This window comes from Augochlora pura, chromosome 2 (assembly GCF_028453695.1).
Source record: "Augochlora pura isolate Apur16 chromosome 2, APUR_v2.2.1, whole genome shotgun sequence".
Classification (NCBI taxonomy): Eukaryota; Metazoa; Arthropoda; class Insecta; order Hymenoptera; family Halictidae; genus Augochlora; species Augochlora pura.
The window spans coordinates 20,652,938-20,673,049 of NC_135773.1; the positions used below are offsets into that span (position 1 = coordinate 20,652,938).

The following is a 20,112-nucleotide window of genomic DNA, read 5'->3' on the forward strand; positions in this document are numbered from 1 at the left end:
GGGTAACCGGAAGGTTCGTGCCGATTTTCGGTAGGTAGCGTGAGAGACCTGACTGTATATATCAGAATTGTTGAAAACAAATGACATGGGTACATATTCTAAAAGAGATAACTTCAGCCATATTTGGAAAAAAGGACACTGAAATAGGAGATAATAAAATTAAAAGGGATCTAATAAAAATAAATAGAAAATAATAGAATTGAAAAAGGATCTAATAAAATTAAATAGAGAATAATAAAATGAAGGAGGGTCCAAGAAAAGCAAGCAGAAGAAATGAAAACAAATTATAAAAGGAGAAAATTGACGAAATAGAAACTACGGAGAAAGAAACAAGAATAACGCGAAAGAGCGAAGCAAGAAAAATTATCATTATAAAACTTTGCATGTTACATCGCAAAAATGTTCAAACATCACAAAGTATAATATAGAAACCAAAGTATAATGTAATATTACTCCGACTGCGAGTCGGGCTTCTAAGGGTGTTAAAGGATCCATTAAAAGTCGTACATTTTTTATACGAGACTTTAAACCTATTCGAGTCAGGGTGCATCCAACCCTACGGCGAGGCGTGGCGTAGCACGGTGCCAACGCGACGGACCTCGCAATCTCATTCGCAGAGAAGAGGAATCCCGTCAAGATCATCCGGCCAGCACTTTCGCCCGCGGTGACAGCGTTAATTTGAACAGCGTGCGGCAAACGAACCCCCCGGGGGACGAAATAAGGTCTGACGTTTCGGTGGACGGGGTCCAATTTCGAAACGGAAATCTGCGAAGACGCGGCTCGTCGCGCGTCTTGGCGCCTGCTACAGAGTGTCAGAAAATTAAACGGGGGTCCGGCGAACAGCTACAGAACGGTTCATTATGTCGGCAACAAAGTTAGTTCGGGGGTGGTTTTAGCCGCATACTGACGATTTCACGCGTTTATGAAAATAATAACGACGCGAAATACAAAACGGAAGAACACCGGGAGAATAAAAGGATACGGCCGTGTTTGTTTCCAATCATTTAAACTACCAAGGGAAGAAATATATTTTTAGTGAATTCTCACTTCTTGATATCGATTTGCAGTCTAGACAGAATCGTTTTATATTAAATGAACGCGTCGCGGTCGCGTCGAAGTAAAAATAACTTCTTGAAATGGAGCTACCTAAATCTACCGAGTCCTGTAAAAGTAACTGCGCCACTTTATACCGTTGAAATGATCGTATTTATTTAAACTTTTCGTCATCGTATGCTTGGATTAAGGGGTTTCATTCGTTGACAATTCGACGAGCAATCTGTGAAAAGAGTCTTCTTAATTTCACCAACTTTCGAAGAAGATATTGGAAATCGATGACTTCGACGGTTTTCGTACGTCGTGGCGTGTCAGTTTGCGACACCCTGTAGATTTGGATACCTAGAATGTAACGTTCCCACGTACGAGATATGAGGAACGGCCGCGATGGAGCCGAACCGGATCCGACCGGGAAACTCAAATCAGCTGGCATATTTTTCCGTTCGAGACAGCTGACGTGTATTTCTGGAAGGATCGAAATAATTAACGAAGATTGACGGCGCCCCAGTGCAGCCTCGGAAATATTTGACCATTTTTCTTCGGTTTCTGTTTCGCGCCGCATCGACGGTGCATTTCATTAACGTATATTTTTAGTTGAAGCGACGGAATTATTCCTGCCGGGTCATTTTATTCCAGCATTATGGCATTATTTCACGTACAATAAAATAACGAAGAAACATGCGTTATGTGTTTGGCAAATGAATCTCGATTGTTATTATCGATCTGATTGTTATTATTTGGCTCTAACTTATTTGATTTTTATTAGTTGGTTCTAACTTATTAGATTTTTATTATTTGGTTCTAGCTTATTAGATTGTTATTATTTGGTTCTAGCTTATTAGATTGTTATTATTTAGTTCTAATATTGTCTGTTCATTTTACGATAAAGATATTATAACAAATGTTTCATTATTCTTATAATTAAATTAATTAATTAAAAACGCCGTAATACAAGTATTCTCTGCGTATGATACAACGGTTTGATTTCAATTTTTAATACCGTTGAAAAATCCGTTAATTTCGTTACAGAGGGATTAAAATATTCAGTTTGCAACGTTAACAATGTAGGGCGGGGAACACGGCGTTTCGAGTGCCGAGAAAATTTCGATCAATAAAAATACTTTACATATGTATGTAGGCCGTGTGCAACATGCCTATCGAAATCGTGTAACAATTTACATGTAAAAATTATTCATTCGACGCCAACGTACAATTTGTAATTTATTCAAGGTAATCAAGTTACGTTTGCTCTTCCTGTGTAGACTTTTGCAATGCACGCGCGCGCGCCCCCTTTCGTTCTTACGTTGCGTTACATGATCTTTTGCATAATTGTCCAATATATTTGCCAACGCGTTTTCTCCGGCTTGCTAACATCTTGTTGACATTCCGAGCGACAACAGTGGGTGATTTTCATTGCTTCGGATATGTTAAACGCAAATACGAAGATCTAATCTTTGTGATGTTAATCCGTGTTTCTTTTATCTGTTATTATTATTACTAATAATTTATGTATATGTATACTTCAAGTGTGGAAATGTGGTAGCAGAAATATAAAAACCTAGAAATTTTGATACAGTAGCTGTCATAATACAAAAAGAATATTGCAATTTGTTGGACAGTATAATTAGTAATTTAATATGTTGCTACTTCTATATTTTAGTTTTTGAGATGTAATTTAAAATTTGTTTCTGCTTCACTGTTTTTTATTCCTTGTTAATACTCGCGAGGCTTAATTTAATCAATTTCAATAATTCGACAATTACTAAGATCTTACTTATTTTTATTTTATTTAAACTCCGGGTGATAAGTATTGTTACTCTGCTATCTGGTTTTTGTCAATTAATTGAAATTCTAAACTATAGATGACGTATTAGAAAACTTCCGGCAAACAAATTGTCAAGTTAATTCTAACGACGAAACGAAACGACCGCGATATGTCTTTTGCAAAGATCTCTCCATTGTCAGTTTCGACAATAGAAGATTACAATACAATACGTAACGTGGACAATTGTTTTCATAAGGCAAGACTGCAATTGGAATCAAGGCTGCCCGACGAAGTATTATTTCCGATATGCGATCAATTGTTTGCTGTCGAGTGCAAAGATTATTTAAAATAATTATACGATTTCCTAATCAACGATAACTAGCTCTAAAATTACATTTTAATTACAGAAGTCGATCATGTAACATAACAAAGCTATGTGGGTCGTTTTCAACAGTAGATTCGCCGAACGCGTCGTTTCGACACGGTTTAAATGATTTAATTCGCGAAAACGTATTATTTACATTTTTGTCCTAGGCAGAAACAGTCGAAGAACATACTTTTTTAATTTCTCCGTCGTTCCAACAAATCGCAATCATTGTAAAATGCACTCGTTGTCTAGCAAACTGAATTCTCTAATATCTATCTTCTATTTTGTTATATTAATTTTGGTCATTTTATTATTTAGAAAATAATCGCTAACACGGTATGGTATATAGCATTCCGTACGAAGCAAAATTCCAAAAGCGTCCGAACGTTTTTGTAGCCAAATGTACGTTCCCGGCAACTAAATTACCTACAAGCGTAATATACGTATACATTTCGATGCATGAGGGGGGGAAGCAATGAATTTGGCAATGCTGCTATAAAAAAAAAAGAACGCAGAGGCACCGTAATAATCGTTGAAGCACAGCCGCGTCCGAATATTAATACGAGTCATTACGTCGTAAATGTGTCGTAAACTGTGATTGGTAAGCCGGAATCCAATTTCATTCTAAAATAAGGAATTTTTCTTCATTACGAGAGCTTACATTCTATCAGCCCGTCGACTGGCTCGCGATTTCACAGCTGTTAAAATCGCATGAATATATATTGTTAATAACGCAGCCGTCGCAGAATACATCGCGCTGCGGATTACCATAATAAAATATTTTATTCGCTGAAATTCTATGGCCTCTGTGACACATATTGTTTTATACGAATTGTGACGAATCTATTATTAAACGCAGCGTTTCAAATATTTTATAAATGTTATTCGGTTCTGAAAATTATCAGAGAAAATTTGTATGTTTTCGTTAACATCTATTTATTTGTATTTTCGCTAATATTATTAACGATGTCGAAGATTGTAAGAGATTAACCCTTTGCGGTCGAATGACGACTCTCGGGCGCCTCTAAAAATTATCATGCCACGTTTGAAAATAATCTTTATCTTTACTAATATTTACAAAATCGTTAAGAGCTATTATCTGTTACATAAGTGATAAAATTCCATTTTATAATGTATAAAATGCTCCAGGTTATATGAAATGGAAACACTGTCAGTCTGAAGAAATATTTTGGATTTCCAGCTAAAATGGCTCCGACTGCAAAGGGTTAACACGTTCCGTGCCGAGCTGTAATAGGTTTTTCCCCCAGTGCCATTTTTCCTATACACGAACCCAAACCCCGCCATTAGTCTAAGTAACTTTACTTGTCTCTAGATTTAAAGTAGCATTAAGTGCGAAAAAAAAAGCCATAGCTTAAGATTGCGCGTGCTCGAGGCAGAGCCATTAATCTAATTCTTAATTTTGAGTTGTAATAACCGTTTGTACGTTTAGGTTTATTGTACCCTTGTATATATATTTATAATTGTTTTTCTTGGCACAATAAACGTTCGTTATAAAAAAAAAAACTCTTCATTCTGGTCAATTCAAGCTTTAAAAATCAATATATTATGTTTATTTATCAATTATTGTCAATACAACTATGAAACAGACTTATCATGGATCCATTCTTTTGGTGGAAATTATTTCTTGGATGCTAACTTGTCATAAAATATATTTTTAACGCATTTAAGCGTGTACCACCGGTGGAACGCGTTGCGCGGAATCTGTTAAAGGAGAATTTGAGATCAAACTAAGAAAGAAGTTACTTTCTAAATAAATCCGTAATGATGTCGATACGATACCTGCTGATATTACGTACATTGTTTAGCAGCATTGGGGGTAATATGGGGTACGTGACTAGTGGTACGGACAACAAACTGTTATAGTGCAGCTGGCAGCTCGTTTACCTGAGATGAAGCACACCTGACCTGATTATCACGTTTACATTGAAGACATTATTCTGTACGAAACCACACGCTAAAATATCCTGACAAATTTTAAGGAGGAATATCTTTTGAAAAATCGAACCAGGCGACATGTCAATTTTAACGAGATGTCGGAGAACTAGTTTAACCCTCTTAGTACCGAACAACGATATATCGTTGTTGGCTATTGTTGGAAAGATAGTTTTCTTAATATTTTTATTAAACGACTATTTCATTTCTTATTTCTTCTTCCTTTTTAAATTTGTTATTTATCAGGTTTTTCAAAATTCTTGCAATTTCTTTCCGAAACTTTATCAAACTTCGTCAAACGAGTTTTAAACATTTCGCTCAGATACAGACTCTTTTGGCCGGTACTAAGAGGGTTAAAAATCGATACGTAAAGAGATTCTTCCAACAATCGCAATTGATTGACAGGACCAAAAAGATGAGAAGCTCGCGTTTTTAATTTTTATAACTGGGTATAGCATGAAAATTTAAAGAATTCATTTAGCAAGTTTCTATATTTTGCGGCGGTTCATCCGTGTGTCAAATGTTACGTCGTCGTAGCCAGCTATTTCTAAAATTATAGGACACCCTATGGAAACACTACTTTCGCAGAAACATATGCGATGACATAACGCCGTCCGTATATAAAGTTCAAGGATAGCACCGAAGCCTGAGTGTCCAATATGGGTTATGAGTTTCATGAAATTCGGAATATCTTTACCTTTGCCCTGAAAAGATCCACGCGGTAAGCCAGAAAATGTTGGAACACCTTTCCGAGGCGAAATAACTTTTTAGAGATGGAATCGAGCAATTTAAATTCCTTGCTCGATGCTTTTCCAAAGGAATTGCGAATTCAATGGTAAAGGTCGCTTTCTTTTGTATTCATTACTTCACTGAAAACTTTAAATTCCTTCAAATGCAATATATTCTATAAATACGAAATAATTATTTCAGATAATTAAAAAATCACGGAATATAATATTTAAAATAGTATTTTCGAAAAATAGCGTGGAAATAATTACGAAATGATGCAACACGTTACAATTTTTCCGTGTTATTTCAAACAATGCGATCCCGGATGGTATCCGGGACTGTTATCAATCGGTTTAAGCCGAGTAACGGGCTACTATATGCAGAAGTAGAGCGCATTCGAAACCCGAGGATGTTCTCTCCTCGTGGCTGCCGTTTCGATGAGCCGCCTCTCGCACGCCATAAATTTGACTGCGAGTCATCACCTACTCCGCCGCTTGCTCGGCTGCAGCAGCGAACACTTAAAAATAAGTGGTAATATATTAGATCGGCACACGGATTTTATCTGCTTAGACAAGTAACCCGGCAAGATAAAGATAAAGAACAGCTGCGCGGCGCTGGCCCGCGGTGTGTCCTCAGGAAATTAGATAAAAAGATAGGAAGTTTTTTTGATTTCCTTCGCGGCGCGCGGCGGCAGCTCCCGACCCACTCGTCTTTGTCTGTTTCGCTCGGCGGGGCACACCAGTGACAAATCTGATTACCGCTTCTGTGCCATCGCATCTCTGAATCCTGATGCGTTCTGTCGTCGGGACCGAGCATAGTGCCGCCTCGTGCGCACCGCGACGATGCTACAGGGTGGACCGGAATTCGCGCCGTAACCGAGCAGAGGGCGAATATCTGCGCGTAGAAATACGAAATAAAGTTGCTGGAACAGTTTTGTCGTCCGAGAAATATGGTTTTCGAGAAATACGATTTTTTAGGTTGCCTATCTTTGTCGAGGATTTAGTCTAAAACCTAATTACATCAACCCCTGCTCTAGAGGAACGAGCCAGACTCGTGACAATGTTTTATATTTAATTTACTAAGTATGGTTCCTATTCAAATCGAAATAAGATTTGATTCGTCTGTTATCAAATATCTAGGAACGAAATTAAATTAAGGCATGCAGGTAAGAAAATTTGTCTCGAGGAACTTATTAACCCTTTGGACTCGACGCCATTGCAATTGAAAATCTAAAATAACCTTTCTGCTTATAGTATTTCCATTTTGTGTGAGATTCATTCCATGCGTGTGAAATTGAATCGTATAAAAATTACACTATTAACAATTTTTTAAATCTAACCTTCGGCGATATCTATAAAAATAATTTTAGAACTATTTTATTAATTTTAATAAAATAGTTAATTTTAATTTATTTTAATTATTTTATTAAGTAATTTATTGATTAATATATTATTTATTTTAATATTAATTATTTTGATATTAATTTCAATAGCTTTTTTAACTTTATTTGAACGTAAGGTTTTAGGATATATTCAGAATCGAAAAGGTCCAAGTAAGGTAGGGATTTTAGAGGAATTTTACAACCTTTTAGAGATGTAATTAAGTTATTGAATAAGGAGTTTTTTTTCTTGAACAATTTTAATGGCGTCGCAGAGTCGCCGCTCGAGTTCAAAGGGTTAAGGGCGAGGGAAGTGCCGATGAAAGTGGCTGCGAAAGAGATCCTAGCGCGAGGGGTTAATAAAATGAAAGGAAAAAGGGAAATACTACAGCACCGAATTGTATAATCATTTATGAATAATTATCAAATATAATTATCGGAATAATTCACAAAGGAATTGATAGAAGAAGAAAAAAAGAATCTACTTTGCGATGTTACAATTGAGTGGATTAGAATCATAGTGGCGTAAGTCAGATTAGCTTTATTAAGAGAAACAAGGAATGTCATTGTTAACATCTTGATTATCTACTGATCACGTTTGTTGATAATTAAGAGTTTATAATAATTTTATAATGTATTTCACTCGTTTTCTTTTTATCATTTTGATTGTCTGTACAAATTACGTATTAACCAGTTAACTGTGATTGACGAGTATACTCGTCATGGAGAAGTGGCAAAATTTGGTGTATCGACGAGTATATTCGTCATGCGTATAAATCTGTGACTATTAGCTATTTAAATTGCAATTTTTGAGAAAAACAAAACATATTCTCAAATTTCAAGATGTTTAGAATATTTTCAGGCTATGCCGGAATAAAACAAACAAATAGAAAATATAAACAGTTTGAGACGATGTCATGCGTCCCCGTATGCACTGGTTGAAAAAGTTTACCAGTTCGCATAATGAATTTATTTATGTGCGATGATAACGTTTTTTAGATGTTAACCTAAAAGGGGCAAAGGCAAAAGTGAAAAAGTGGATTTATAAACTAGAAAGCTGACTCGTCGGCAGAGCAGCAACTTTGAATTTTCGGTGATCTTGATCTTCATCTTGCTGTATCAAACCCCAAAAAGTGTTTATTTTAACCGAAGAAGTAAATATTAGTAATAAAATTTTCAATTTTATAAAATAAACCCATCGTTTTCATCCAATATCTTACCAGCACAACCTACTCTGTGATTGACGAATATACTCGTCGTGGCTCGATTCTGGCGACAGTAAGCTGTGCGCAATTTTAAACGAGGGCGCCACAGTTAACTGGTTAAGATATAAATGAAAATCTTCGAAAATGTCGCTTACGCCACTGCGAGTCCAATTGCGAGTCTCACGGTTCACGATTTAGTTAGCGAAAGAGGAAGAAATCGCCTCTCCTGGCGCGTCGAGAATCACTGCCGGACAGTGTATCGTGTAAGTATATGGAAGAATGCCCTCGCCCCGGCCATATGGGATGTAAGAGCGAAAGAAGAACGTTCGTTAAGTTTCGGCGGTCGTGGGAATCGATTTACGGTATCTGGAAGTGGTGCACGTGCAACGGGCGATGTATTTTTGCCGGACGAAAGGCGCAAGGCCCTAAGAGACTGCATTCTCTATTTGCATCCTTGGAAACTGCGCTCCCATCTTCGCGGCCGACGCCGCTCTCCCACCGGAAGGGTCGTTAGCCACTAAAGGAAACCGAACACATGCAAATGCTGCGGTGAACACTGCACGGTGAACACTGCGGTGAACAGTGGTGCGGTGAACGCTGCGGTGAACGCTGCAGTTGTACGTTCTAATGATCGAAATTTCTATAAAGCCACAATTTCTATATTTTCGTGAAATCTTGTAATTATTATGTAGCATCGAAATATATAATAATATATGGCATCAAAATACGTGTATATGTCACGGGGATTTATTAGCCGTGAATAAAAAAAAAAGAAATATCTAGGAATAGATCCTGTTATTAAGATCTTCTGATCTTATAATATTAGCGTATCTTTTAACCCTTTGCACTCGAAGCCAGTTCAACTTGAAATTTGAATTTCTCTGACTTATAGTATTTCCATTTTATATAGCAAAGTGCATTTTATATAGTGTATAGAGATTATTTTGTCATGTGATAGAACAATTTGATGGTGCGTCACAGTCACCACTCGAGTGCAAAGGGTTAAAATTAGATTATTCTTATTTCGCGAATTTTTGGGTAGAGCCGTAGCGATATCAAAAAGGATACGAAGTGGGCTAACTTAGAAAATGCTGCCCTCAGTGTTGCAGCTATAACCGATCGGTGGGGAATGTGTTAACTGACGTTACATATACATATAATAATATATAGCAACAAAATATAAATCATCGAACCACCACTGAAGTTGCCATCACATGACTATCTTTTAAATCAGCTATATACTCATACGATCTATAAATAAATAAAATGAATACACAAATTAACTTTCAAATAAATAAACTACATTTACTTTTCTTTAAATAAATATTATACTTATTTATTAGTCCTACAATGCCGCTCGTACACTATTTTAAAATTGCCATGGAATAATTCCAAGATTTTATCAAAATAACAGGTGGTTTAATGTAAATTTCACTTCATTGTTATCTGTGCAGCATTCATTATGAAATAAATCGTTGTATAGACTTGTTGGACCATAGAATCAAATTCTGATAACGATTCTTACGTAAAATAATTCTACAACGTTCAATAAGTATGTCAGAAATATAAAAGAAATTTGCCATTCTCTCAATGTTCCTAGCGTGGCATTAATAATTAATTATAATATAAATATTGTTTTTGTTACGATTGATTGTACGCGTGATATTATAAGAAATATCTTATATATAATTCGACTGGTATAAAATGTCCAATACCGTGCGAAAAGTATTTTCCTCAGAGTTTCCAGTATCGCCGATGCCGATTTATAAATCCGCGTGCATTGTTTTCAATATTTATCTTATTCAGCGTATAGAAAATGTTTCAACGATTTAGCGAAGCGTCGCCGTATCTGTATTGTCTCAGATGGGATCCGTTCTGTCGACGATAAACTCGACTTTTATGAGCGTAAGAGTGGCGCGTGTGTTTTATTTGCAAATCTCTGTTATCTTTTTCACGCACCGCAAATATTTTCATATTTTACTCGCCGCCGCGGCTTTCGAGATATAGATAGATCTCGCGTGAAATCGTTCGGATTCCGGAGATCGGTATGCTATATTTATAGATCCGGCGACCATATATCTTCGCCGCAGTTTTGCCTATGATCAGAACGATGTTACGCTGTGTTACGCGATACGCGTTACGCGTGTTACGCGTACGATACGTGACGTAGGTAACAAGAGAGCCGCGACGCGTTGCACCAGCTTATTGCCGGCTGCGTCAAGTTTCGAACGCGGCGCGTAACCGTGAATTCCAATAACAAGCTCATTTCGATAGGCACAAGTCCTGCCTCGTGAGATTCGATTACTATTCCCGCGTGCGATGGTGTAGTGTTCCATCGAAGGAAATGGCTTCGCGTTATGGCTGATTAATCATTTATCGTTGTAACTAGATCGCAGATAGCACGTATAGGGTTTATGCGTCGAGATATGCAAATTATCTGCAAGAAATATCTGACTTATTAACGAGGTTTATGGAAGACGGTATATTAGAACGCAATAGAATCTGATCGTTAATGCGCGCCTTTTATCGGATAAAATTTATTTATAAAGGGTGGACAGGAATTCGTAGTAGAACCGAGCTGAGGGTGATTCGACGTGAAAAAGCAAGAAACGAAGGGCATAGCCGATTAAGATGGTCGAAACTGCCCTTAGAGGTTTTTCAATGAGTCATATACCGTTCGATAGCTGACCAATGAAAACTCATCTGTGCAAAATTTTAACTTTGTAACTTGTTCGTGAGGGTAGTTACAGGGTAAATTAGATTTCGCGGTTTTCCGGCATTTTTCCATCTTTAACGGCTTTCTAAAATTTTGAAAAAAAATATGGCTTATTTCGGACATCAAGCCGGATGTTATAGAATTTTTTCAGATTTTTCAGTTGCAAGCTGTGATTATCAAAAATGAAAACCCCCCAAAAAATCGGAAAATTGAAGATTTCTCGAAAACTTATGAATTTTAACATTTTTTTTATCCAGGGCTTCGTTTTCGAGAAAATTGATTGTAAAATTTGTTCACTTTGCGAATGTTTTAGTTGTGCTTATTACAAATTAATGCAATTTTTCTTTACGCATAACAGACTATGAATAAATTATTTTAGCACAAATGTGCATGTTTCGTGTATATCATCTGATGGCTGAATTGTTCGCAATTTATATTTTAATATAAGATATTTTTCTAATATTTGGGGAAACTGAACGATTGATATGCAAAATAACAGATAATTTTGGCTACTGTTTAACGCTTCAACGTTGAAAACGGGTACTAGTCCTAAGAAAACTAAACTCATAACGTAGGGGACTATGTAGTTCTAAGGGGAAACTCGGCGAACCCACTTAAGTTTGTTATATTTCGTTTCGAAAACATCTCGTAAAAACACGTGGGTTCAGGGTGATGGTACTTTAACGGTGTCGGAAAGGCAATGAAATGTGTAAAAACCAGAGAATGCATACACTCATATAATAATAGAAGTGTCTGTCTCACTTCGGATTATTTTCTGGAAACATTTCAAACAACAATTTCCGTTTCCCTGGCTGGTAATTTTTAACGCGGTATATTTAATGTTGTTACATCGGCGCTGTGAGTGACAAGTGTCATTGAAAACTTGAATCCTCCAATGCCAACGTTGGAAATATTTGTACCGAGTACTAGAAGCGTTTGCTTCGTGTCGGATTACGAGACCAAAGTGTTTACGTTTAAATATTTTTACTTCGCGCGATTTCGATTGTAATATAGTATAGTCTAAAAATATCTGTACAAGTCCAATGACTGTAAATTAATAAATATAAATCGAATCGATTGAACAGCTCGATTGAAATATTTCGATTAATATAGTTCGATTAAAATAGCTCGACTAAAATGGTTCGATTAAAAGAGTTTTAATGATAAGTAAATTTATAAAACTGTCGTAATATCTGAGACCTGGTAACATTCAGTTTGCTTAATGTATATTGCAATAAAAATGGATTCCGAAACATAGTTAAAGCATACGATTAATATTCTTCGTCGTGTTGTCCTGTAAAAAAAGATTACCTCTTTCGCTATTGTCGCTATTATGCGCACCACGTAACATGGCATTTCTAGGACAAAGAAAATAGGTTTCGCTGAACAAATCGTCAGTGGCCCTTGTTAGTGTACCTACAGACCGGCCTTTTTACACTGTCCGCACAGAATGTACAAGGGTATCCGTTTGCGCGGTGAACCACTTTGTTACACTCGACCTAAAATTCTCATCGTCAAAGCGCTGCGCCCGGGCCATCCAAATTGGTCTCGTACGCGACAAACAACTTTTGCACTGGCAAATTCATCGTTCTGCAAATTATAACTATCCTGTTCCGGAACAGAACTCTGTCGCAAATAGATTGACCGTGCTGCGGATTCAATTGACTCTTTTGAAAATTGTGTTTCAGTCTGTCGCGACACATATTGAATTTAGTTTGTCGCGAAACAAATTGATTCTATTCGAAATAAACTCGCACCGTTGCCAAATCAAATTTACGATATTGGAAATCAAATTTACCCCGGTTGCGAATCACAGCTGCCGTATTGGAAATTGAATTTACGTTGCGAATCAAATTCACTATTTCACGGAACAAGTTTATTCTTCCGCGAATTAAATTATTTCACCGTCTTCGCTCGCATTATTATAAATTCTTTCTTCGCGACATGATAATGAGTAAATTTTTGACAAAATTCCTATTTTCGTCGATCCGAGTGATCGTGATTTCAAATTTCGATGTAATCTCGTATTTCTATTCGCGAGAAAGTGGCGTTGCCGCGATATTGAATTTAAGAATTAGTTCACTATATTTGGTTCAATATAGTGGCATATCATGTTCTAATAAAGAAAACCATGTTCTAGAACATTACAATTTTTAGATCTCGTTAGTATTACTAGCTTTCGTGATACAATTGTTTGAAAACTGAACCGTGCTTGAATTATTTAGTGCGGCGTGCTTCCGTGTTTCGCACAGAAAATTGCGATAACAGAGTGTTATCAATTTCTCCTATCATATCTCATGCAAATCAAATCATTTGTACTAGTTTCAAATATGTTACCGTGCTTTAACCCTTTGCGCACGAGCAGCGCCATTAAAATTGTTACACTAAGTTCTAAAAATATTTTTATAGACATCACCAAAGCTTAAATCGAAAAAGTTGTTAAAAATGTCAGTTATATGAATTATGAGACTCAATATCATACACATAAAATGTACTTTTGTTATACAGAACGAAAATGCTACGAGTTAGAGAAATTATTTTCAATTTCATGTTGAAATGGCTTCGAGTGCAAAGGGTTGAAAGACTTTCAACGTCAAGATTATTGTCGCTGCTCAGTGTATACGAGCCTGATGTTGTAAATGCTACAACTTTCGTTCTCATAAGGTATTTAGGTAAAGGAGCTTAGGTGATCAAGCTTTCCTTTAGATAGATTAGTGAATAATTAATACGAGACGGAATATTCTGTCTATATATTATATTATCTATTATATAGACGGAATATTATAGACGGAAATCCGGGGCTTCATTAACCCTTTGCACTCGAAGCTATTTCATCTAAAAATACGAAATAATTCTCCTGGCTCATAGTATCTCAATTCTGTACAATAAAGTGCACCTTTACGCCTACGAAATTGATTCTTGCGATTTATAGCAACAATTTCACTACTCAACAATTTTTTTGAATCTCAACTTTAATATTATAGAAATTATTATCGAACGCAAGAGAATAATTTTAGTGGTGCCTCGGAGTTACCATTCGCGTGCGAAGGGTTAAATTACCAGTTTCAAGGCGCGCCTTGGAAAATCGCGTATCGCGCGATTCACGAATCACGGCAGGTGACTCACCGAGCATATAGGTACAAAGAGGCCAATCACGTATAGCATCAGACTGGTTACTGTCGACTCGCGGAACGGGTGATATAATGATTCATCGTTACAGAAGAATCCCCGCTTGAACGGCTTGCCAAACAGGAAGAACATCAGCACCGCCATACCCACTGCAATCAAAAAAAGATGATACAACCTTTTAATTAACTTTCGATCTTCTTCACGATTGCGGGCTTGCAATATCATTTATATTAGATTATTATATTATATCATATGTTATTATATTGCAAGGTGTACGTCGAGAAGAATAAAGGTATTTTATTGAATACACACAAGATGTTATGTGTTAATGTATTATAGATGGATCGGGAGTACAATACTTCGCGCTTTGGCGGATGCGACCGCTCACCTTGATCGTTCGTACCAAACTCCTCGTCTTAGGAGCAGATCGATCCAGCTTCGATGGTTAAACAAATGACACGCATTGACCGTTGGAAACGGCAACGCAGTGCCGCTGGACAGGAGGTGCGAGGGGCAACGCGGGCCAGCATGCCAACGGACCGAGAACATCGCAGACCCGAAATATAAAGTATACACAATGTCTCACTGTAGTGAACACAAAGTATTACCATGTCTCACTACAGTGAGCACCGCGACGATAACGGTCCGCTACGCTATCTATCTATATTGTACTTTATTTTATTATATTTTACTTTTATTTTAACTTTATTTTATTTGATTTTATTTTATAATATGAACGTTGCTGTTACTTGACGTATCGATTACCTTCGACATAGGTTGACACTATGAGAAAATAAAGAAAAGTTACGAAGCCAATGAGAAGATTAACATCAGCGAAAGGAATTCGCTTAATCAGAAATTCTCACAAATTGGATCGGTTACGAAACATCGACGTCAGCGAAAGCGTTGCGCAGAATAACACACGATTTTGAAGGTTTTGGACAAAAGTGTAACGAGCGAATATATGTATAATAAAGTGGATTCTGGAGGAAAACATTAATGCGATCAAATAAAGATTTTTATTTCGAGAAATTGTATTCTTCAATTCTTATTTTTTGATGTCTATCTTGAAACGGTGCGAAATTCTTTTTAATTATCTCGAAGGAGCGCAAAATGTTCTCGATAAATTTTAGCATAAACGCTGAGAAAACGGGGATTAATTATTCAAATCTGGTCGACGAAACGACTTGGACAAGTACTCATACTTTTCACATCGAGTAATACCTTACCCGAGACTATCTATTAGACACGTCAACGCAATCGCAAAAACGACCGGTTCTCGTAAGTGCCTAAGACTAAACGCATGTATGTATATTATAATTAAACCGCGGTTCTCATGCGTTTGTAATAAAAATTGATGAAATTTCAAACAATGAAAATATTAAAAGTGTTCGAGAGCTTATTTCGAACTCGTCGAAATTATTCGAAAAAGAGAAAGATATTCGATTCATTTTCGCTGCTATCGACGATGATAAATTTGATTGTGCACAAAGACCCGCGGTCTAATGGTAACACGCGTGAAACTGAAAACACAAGGGGCACATATCGGTGATATCAATGCTCAAAAGTTGCCGATCAAGTTTCCTCTCGCGAGCTACGAAACAAGACGTCCTGAATCACTTTGCCGATCCGCTCCAGATCGTTGGGAAATTATCCAGTTAACACCGTGCACGGTAAAACAAATTGCCGTGCCGGAGACAAAACGAGGAGTATCCCCGTCGAACATAATAATGTTGTAAACACGGCGACGGAACATGTTCGCGCAGCAAATACGAGAAAATAGTCGTTCGAATGATACAATAATTATTCTAATAGCTGGCGAGCTCTCGTTGCATTACCGTCGATAGCTAGCAATTAGTAATTGGAAGTTACCCCGACGCGACGCTTGTATTTCTCGGGAACGATTTTGCCGCGAGCCGTAAATACCTACCGCGAGAAATCACCGTCGTTGGGTTATAATCAAACCGCGGATTGTTAAGCAAAAGAAAGATCGTCCGCATCGATTGCAAGATATATCAGTTCCGTCCATTTCTCTCTTAACTCTAATTCGTGCCGTATCGACTTCTCGCAGAGAGATTTTAAATAAATAGTACACATCCCACTCCCTTTAATTCCACGTTCACGACTGTTATAATTAGACCGCGAATCTTTTTTACACTTACGACATGCGCAGATTTTTATGTTACATTTTTACCTGGCAAGAAAATGACTCGACGAGGTCTAATGTTATTTTTACAAAGAGTAGAAATTATCGTTAGAAATCATCTTTTATTCGGCAAAAGAAGCTTCTCTTTGATTAAAATTTTTATAAAGGTTTTCTATATAAGATAAAAGCTGAACACAGAACTACTGTTCGGACGTCATCGTTGTTCCATATTTCACTCACCCGTTTCCGCAGCGAATGCGTAAAATCCATAGTCTAATCAATATTAGCAGTCGGCGCACAGCTAGTTATCGCAACGAGTTCCGGCAATACCTAACTTTCGATTAGGTATTAGGTATTGCAAACCACCACCGTCTTGCGCAGTCATAATGCAATTGACGTTCGTGCCGGCGCAGACGTTATGGGCGGTAACCCATGGGGAAAACCAGGTTGCACGCGTAAAACGTTCGCAAAAATTACGACGCTCGCCGTTCCGCGGCATGGAAATTCAGATTACCGGGATGCTGCGCCCTGGCTACTTGGAAACCGCTCGACCGAGTCAGCGATTAAGATAATTGTTGACTTTGGTTTCACCGGAACGAGCCAATACGGCCGAGAGTGGCTGCATCGATTTCTGAGATCGCATGTGGTTCATCGTTATTTATGCGGCTGGCTACGTGTGCCCGGAGGCGGCAGGCCTCAACGGGGCTTCTTACTGTCACGGCTTCGAAAAATCGATCACTTTTTCTGCCATTCTTTTATCATTTTATGTATCCTTCTACAGAAGATCACCGGTGTTATTCATTTTCTTTCTATTAACATTTTTGCTTAGATCTATTGCAGGTACGGTGAGACCTTATCGACGCGCGAAAGTAATACATTTTATCTGCGTTACAGAGGCTACAATATGCTTCGGTTGACCACGGGAAGGATTCATTGAAGACAACTATATTTCCTATTTAAGGCGGTACTTCCATTAATGGGACGCGTATTGAATGGGACAATATTATTATCTTGAAAATTGTGAAGCTAATTCGATTCGTAACTATACGTGTTATACATAGCTGATCGTCTTAATATAATAAATTAATCTACCAATTAACTTTACCGGTCACTGATACAACAAGGCACGAACTAACGTTAATGGCTTTGATATAACATGTGTACAGTGTATTCAAGAAAAGTCGCTAAGCAAAGAATTCGCTTGCTTTGTCGCTTCATTTTTATCTAATTTTACGAATATTTTCAGCATTTAAATTTCAATATCTGCGGAGCTTACTTGACAATCGATTACTGATTTACAAACTATAATTCTTTATTTGCAAAATAGTACTTTAATCGAGGAAAAAATGCCGGCTCACCATGACGGTTTTTCATGATAAAGCTTATAGTAATTTAATAATAAAGTTTACAGTAATTAAACAACTTGAATTATTAACGTTGCGACCAAGTTTGTATGCTAAAACTTCCGAGTTTCTTAAATTTGTTAAATGTGAGAATCGCTTATGCGTTCGACTGAATAACAACACATGACACGATGCTACTAAGATTAGGTGAGTCATTCAAAATTATCGAATGAGGTGTGCCGATGTAATTCTAAACAGTAACCGGTGTCGAAGGTTATCAGAGCAATACTACCAATTTTCTCAGTAATACGATATGTAAGTAGGCGAAAATTGGAGAGCAATGAATCACAGCCACGCCGAATAAAGAGGATGACATCTACCATTTAGTATCAATATGCAAGTGACATTCCTGTACCTTTGCGTCAGGTTCTTTTAAATTCTTTTCGAGAAATTAGGATGACTGGGCTACCGATCGATGCGTACGAAAATACTTTGCAAATACTGCAAATTGGTTAGAACGATGAAAAACATAACGAGTCGGTAGATCTCGGTAACCTATACGCGTAGATATGAAACGGTGCAGTCGTCGATCTTCAAAAGTCCGTATTAATTCGAATGGTAAACAGGTTACGAGACTCCATAGAAATGCTACGATCAGTGAAACCAGACTTTTAATCGTACTATTCAAAACTACGCTCGTTTCGCATCGTTCGCGTTACGGACTGGCAAATCCAGAAACCACAATGAACATTCTTTGAATTGTTAGCATCGCTGCACGAATTGCCACGGATGTTCTAAATGGAAATAAATGCGACGTTGACTCATAGCCGGAGTTACAGTTAGTGCGCATATATATAGAGACGCAAAGTGTTAAGTAAGACATTAAAAAGACAAATCGAACGATAAATCTTGATGATGTACGTAATCGATTGTAACGCATCCGCGCAATGAATATTCGATGCGATTCCAATTGATGACTCATTTCGTCCGTGTGACACTTGACCGTGTATAAGATCGAGCCACCATGCTGTGTACCCGTAATAAGTTTAAGAGACGCGGCGCATTTTTTTAACAGATTGTACTCTGTTGCAAAATTATAAAAACCGACGAAGGTCGCTGACGTTGACACATCGATATTGATAAAATTTTATTGGATGAATCTAGAGTATAGACCGATCTATAATTTCTTTGGGTATCGCACTGGTTCTGTCGCCGATTTTGATCGGTATTAGTATTATTTAAAAGAAACCGTTAAAAGTACCGTTGGAAAGGAGAATACTTATTTTGTCGGACACCTTGAAATACTGAAACATTCCGAGACTCGCGAAGCGATTCGCACCTCACGATTATTCAGGGGTAATCGTACCAAGAATTTATTGCCGTGCAAGTCGGCAGCATTTCAGAATATGCAACGTGCCGTTCTCAAGGCTGTTTCCATGAAGATAGCGTTCGGTATTCGATTCGAGGCGCGCGTTCCTTTAACACTCGAACAATCGGGATATTTGAACGAAAATATGGCTTAACACGTTCAGCATTATTTATAATATTATCTTCAACATTTTTAAAGTAATTGTTTCAAACAAGGTGAAGCATGATTAATATAGACTAGTTTTTTTTTTTAAATTGATTATAAAACGCGCATATTTTCAAAAAGTATTCGCGAAAATTTCTAGCTTTCAAAACACCATGATTGTTTTTATTATTATCGTTAAATTGAAACAGAATCATATTTAAGTAAATGAACTTGTTATATATCGAATCATATGTATAAATAATAATGGTTACGTTTAAATAGTTTAAAGGATACAATTTACCGCATATTTAATTATTAGTTCCGCTTTATTCTCGTTGGATACGTATATATTTTCAATCGCCAACAGAAATAGTTGATGCTGCTAGTGCACAAAATACTGTTAAATTATTACTGTTTGATGACACTCGATGTCATTTTTATCTAGCAAATTATGCAACGATAGACAATTGTACGCCGTGGCAATTGCATACATACATACATACATGCATATACATACTTCTCCATTTTCTACAAAGTTCATGTAAACGCTAATTTTAATTTTAACCCCTTTCAAGTTCAACCATAATTTTGATTTCGATTTTGTGCAAACGAATAATAATATAATAATAAAATTATAAATACGAATAATAAAATACGAATAACAAGAATTTCCACGACACAAGACAGTGACATACTAATTTTCAAGATGAACGAAAGTTGAGCGCGCCGAGGTATCAAAATAAAGATCTCTCTCATAGTTTGTTCCGCGTCGTCTGCGTAGACAAATGTGGATCAGAAATAAGCCGACTCCGTTC

At 37.1% G+C, this 20,112-nt stretch overlaps 1 protein-coding gene across 2 annotated transcripts in view; it reads right to left on the reverse strand.

Moving 5' to 3' along the window:
• Positions 1-20,112, reverse strand: part of Wun (wunen) — an 86,075-nt gene that overhangs the window by 39,165 nt on the left and 26,798 nt on the right. For both annotated transcript variants that reach the window (XM_078187341.1, XM_078187352.1), the window contains exon 2: positions 14,293-14,444. In XM_078187341.1, the coding sequence (XP_078043467.1) occupies positions 14,293-14,444 (152 nt within the window). The remainder of the gene's footprint in view (positions 1-14,292; positions 14,445-20,112) is intronic.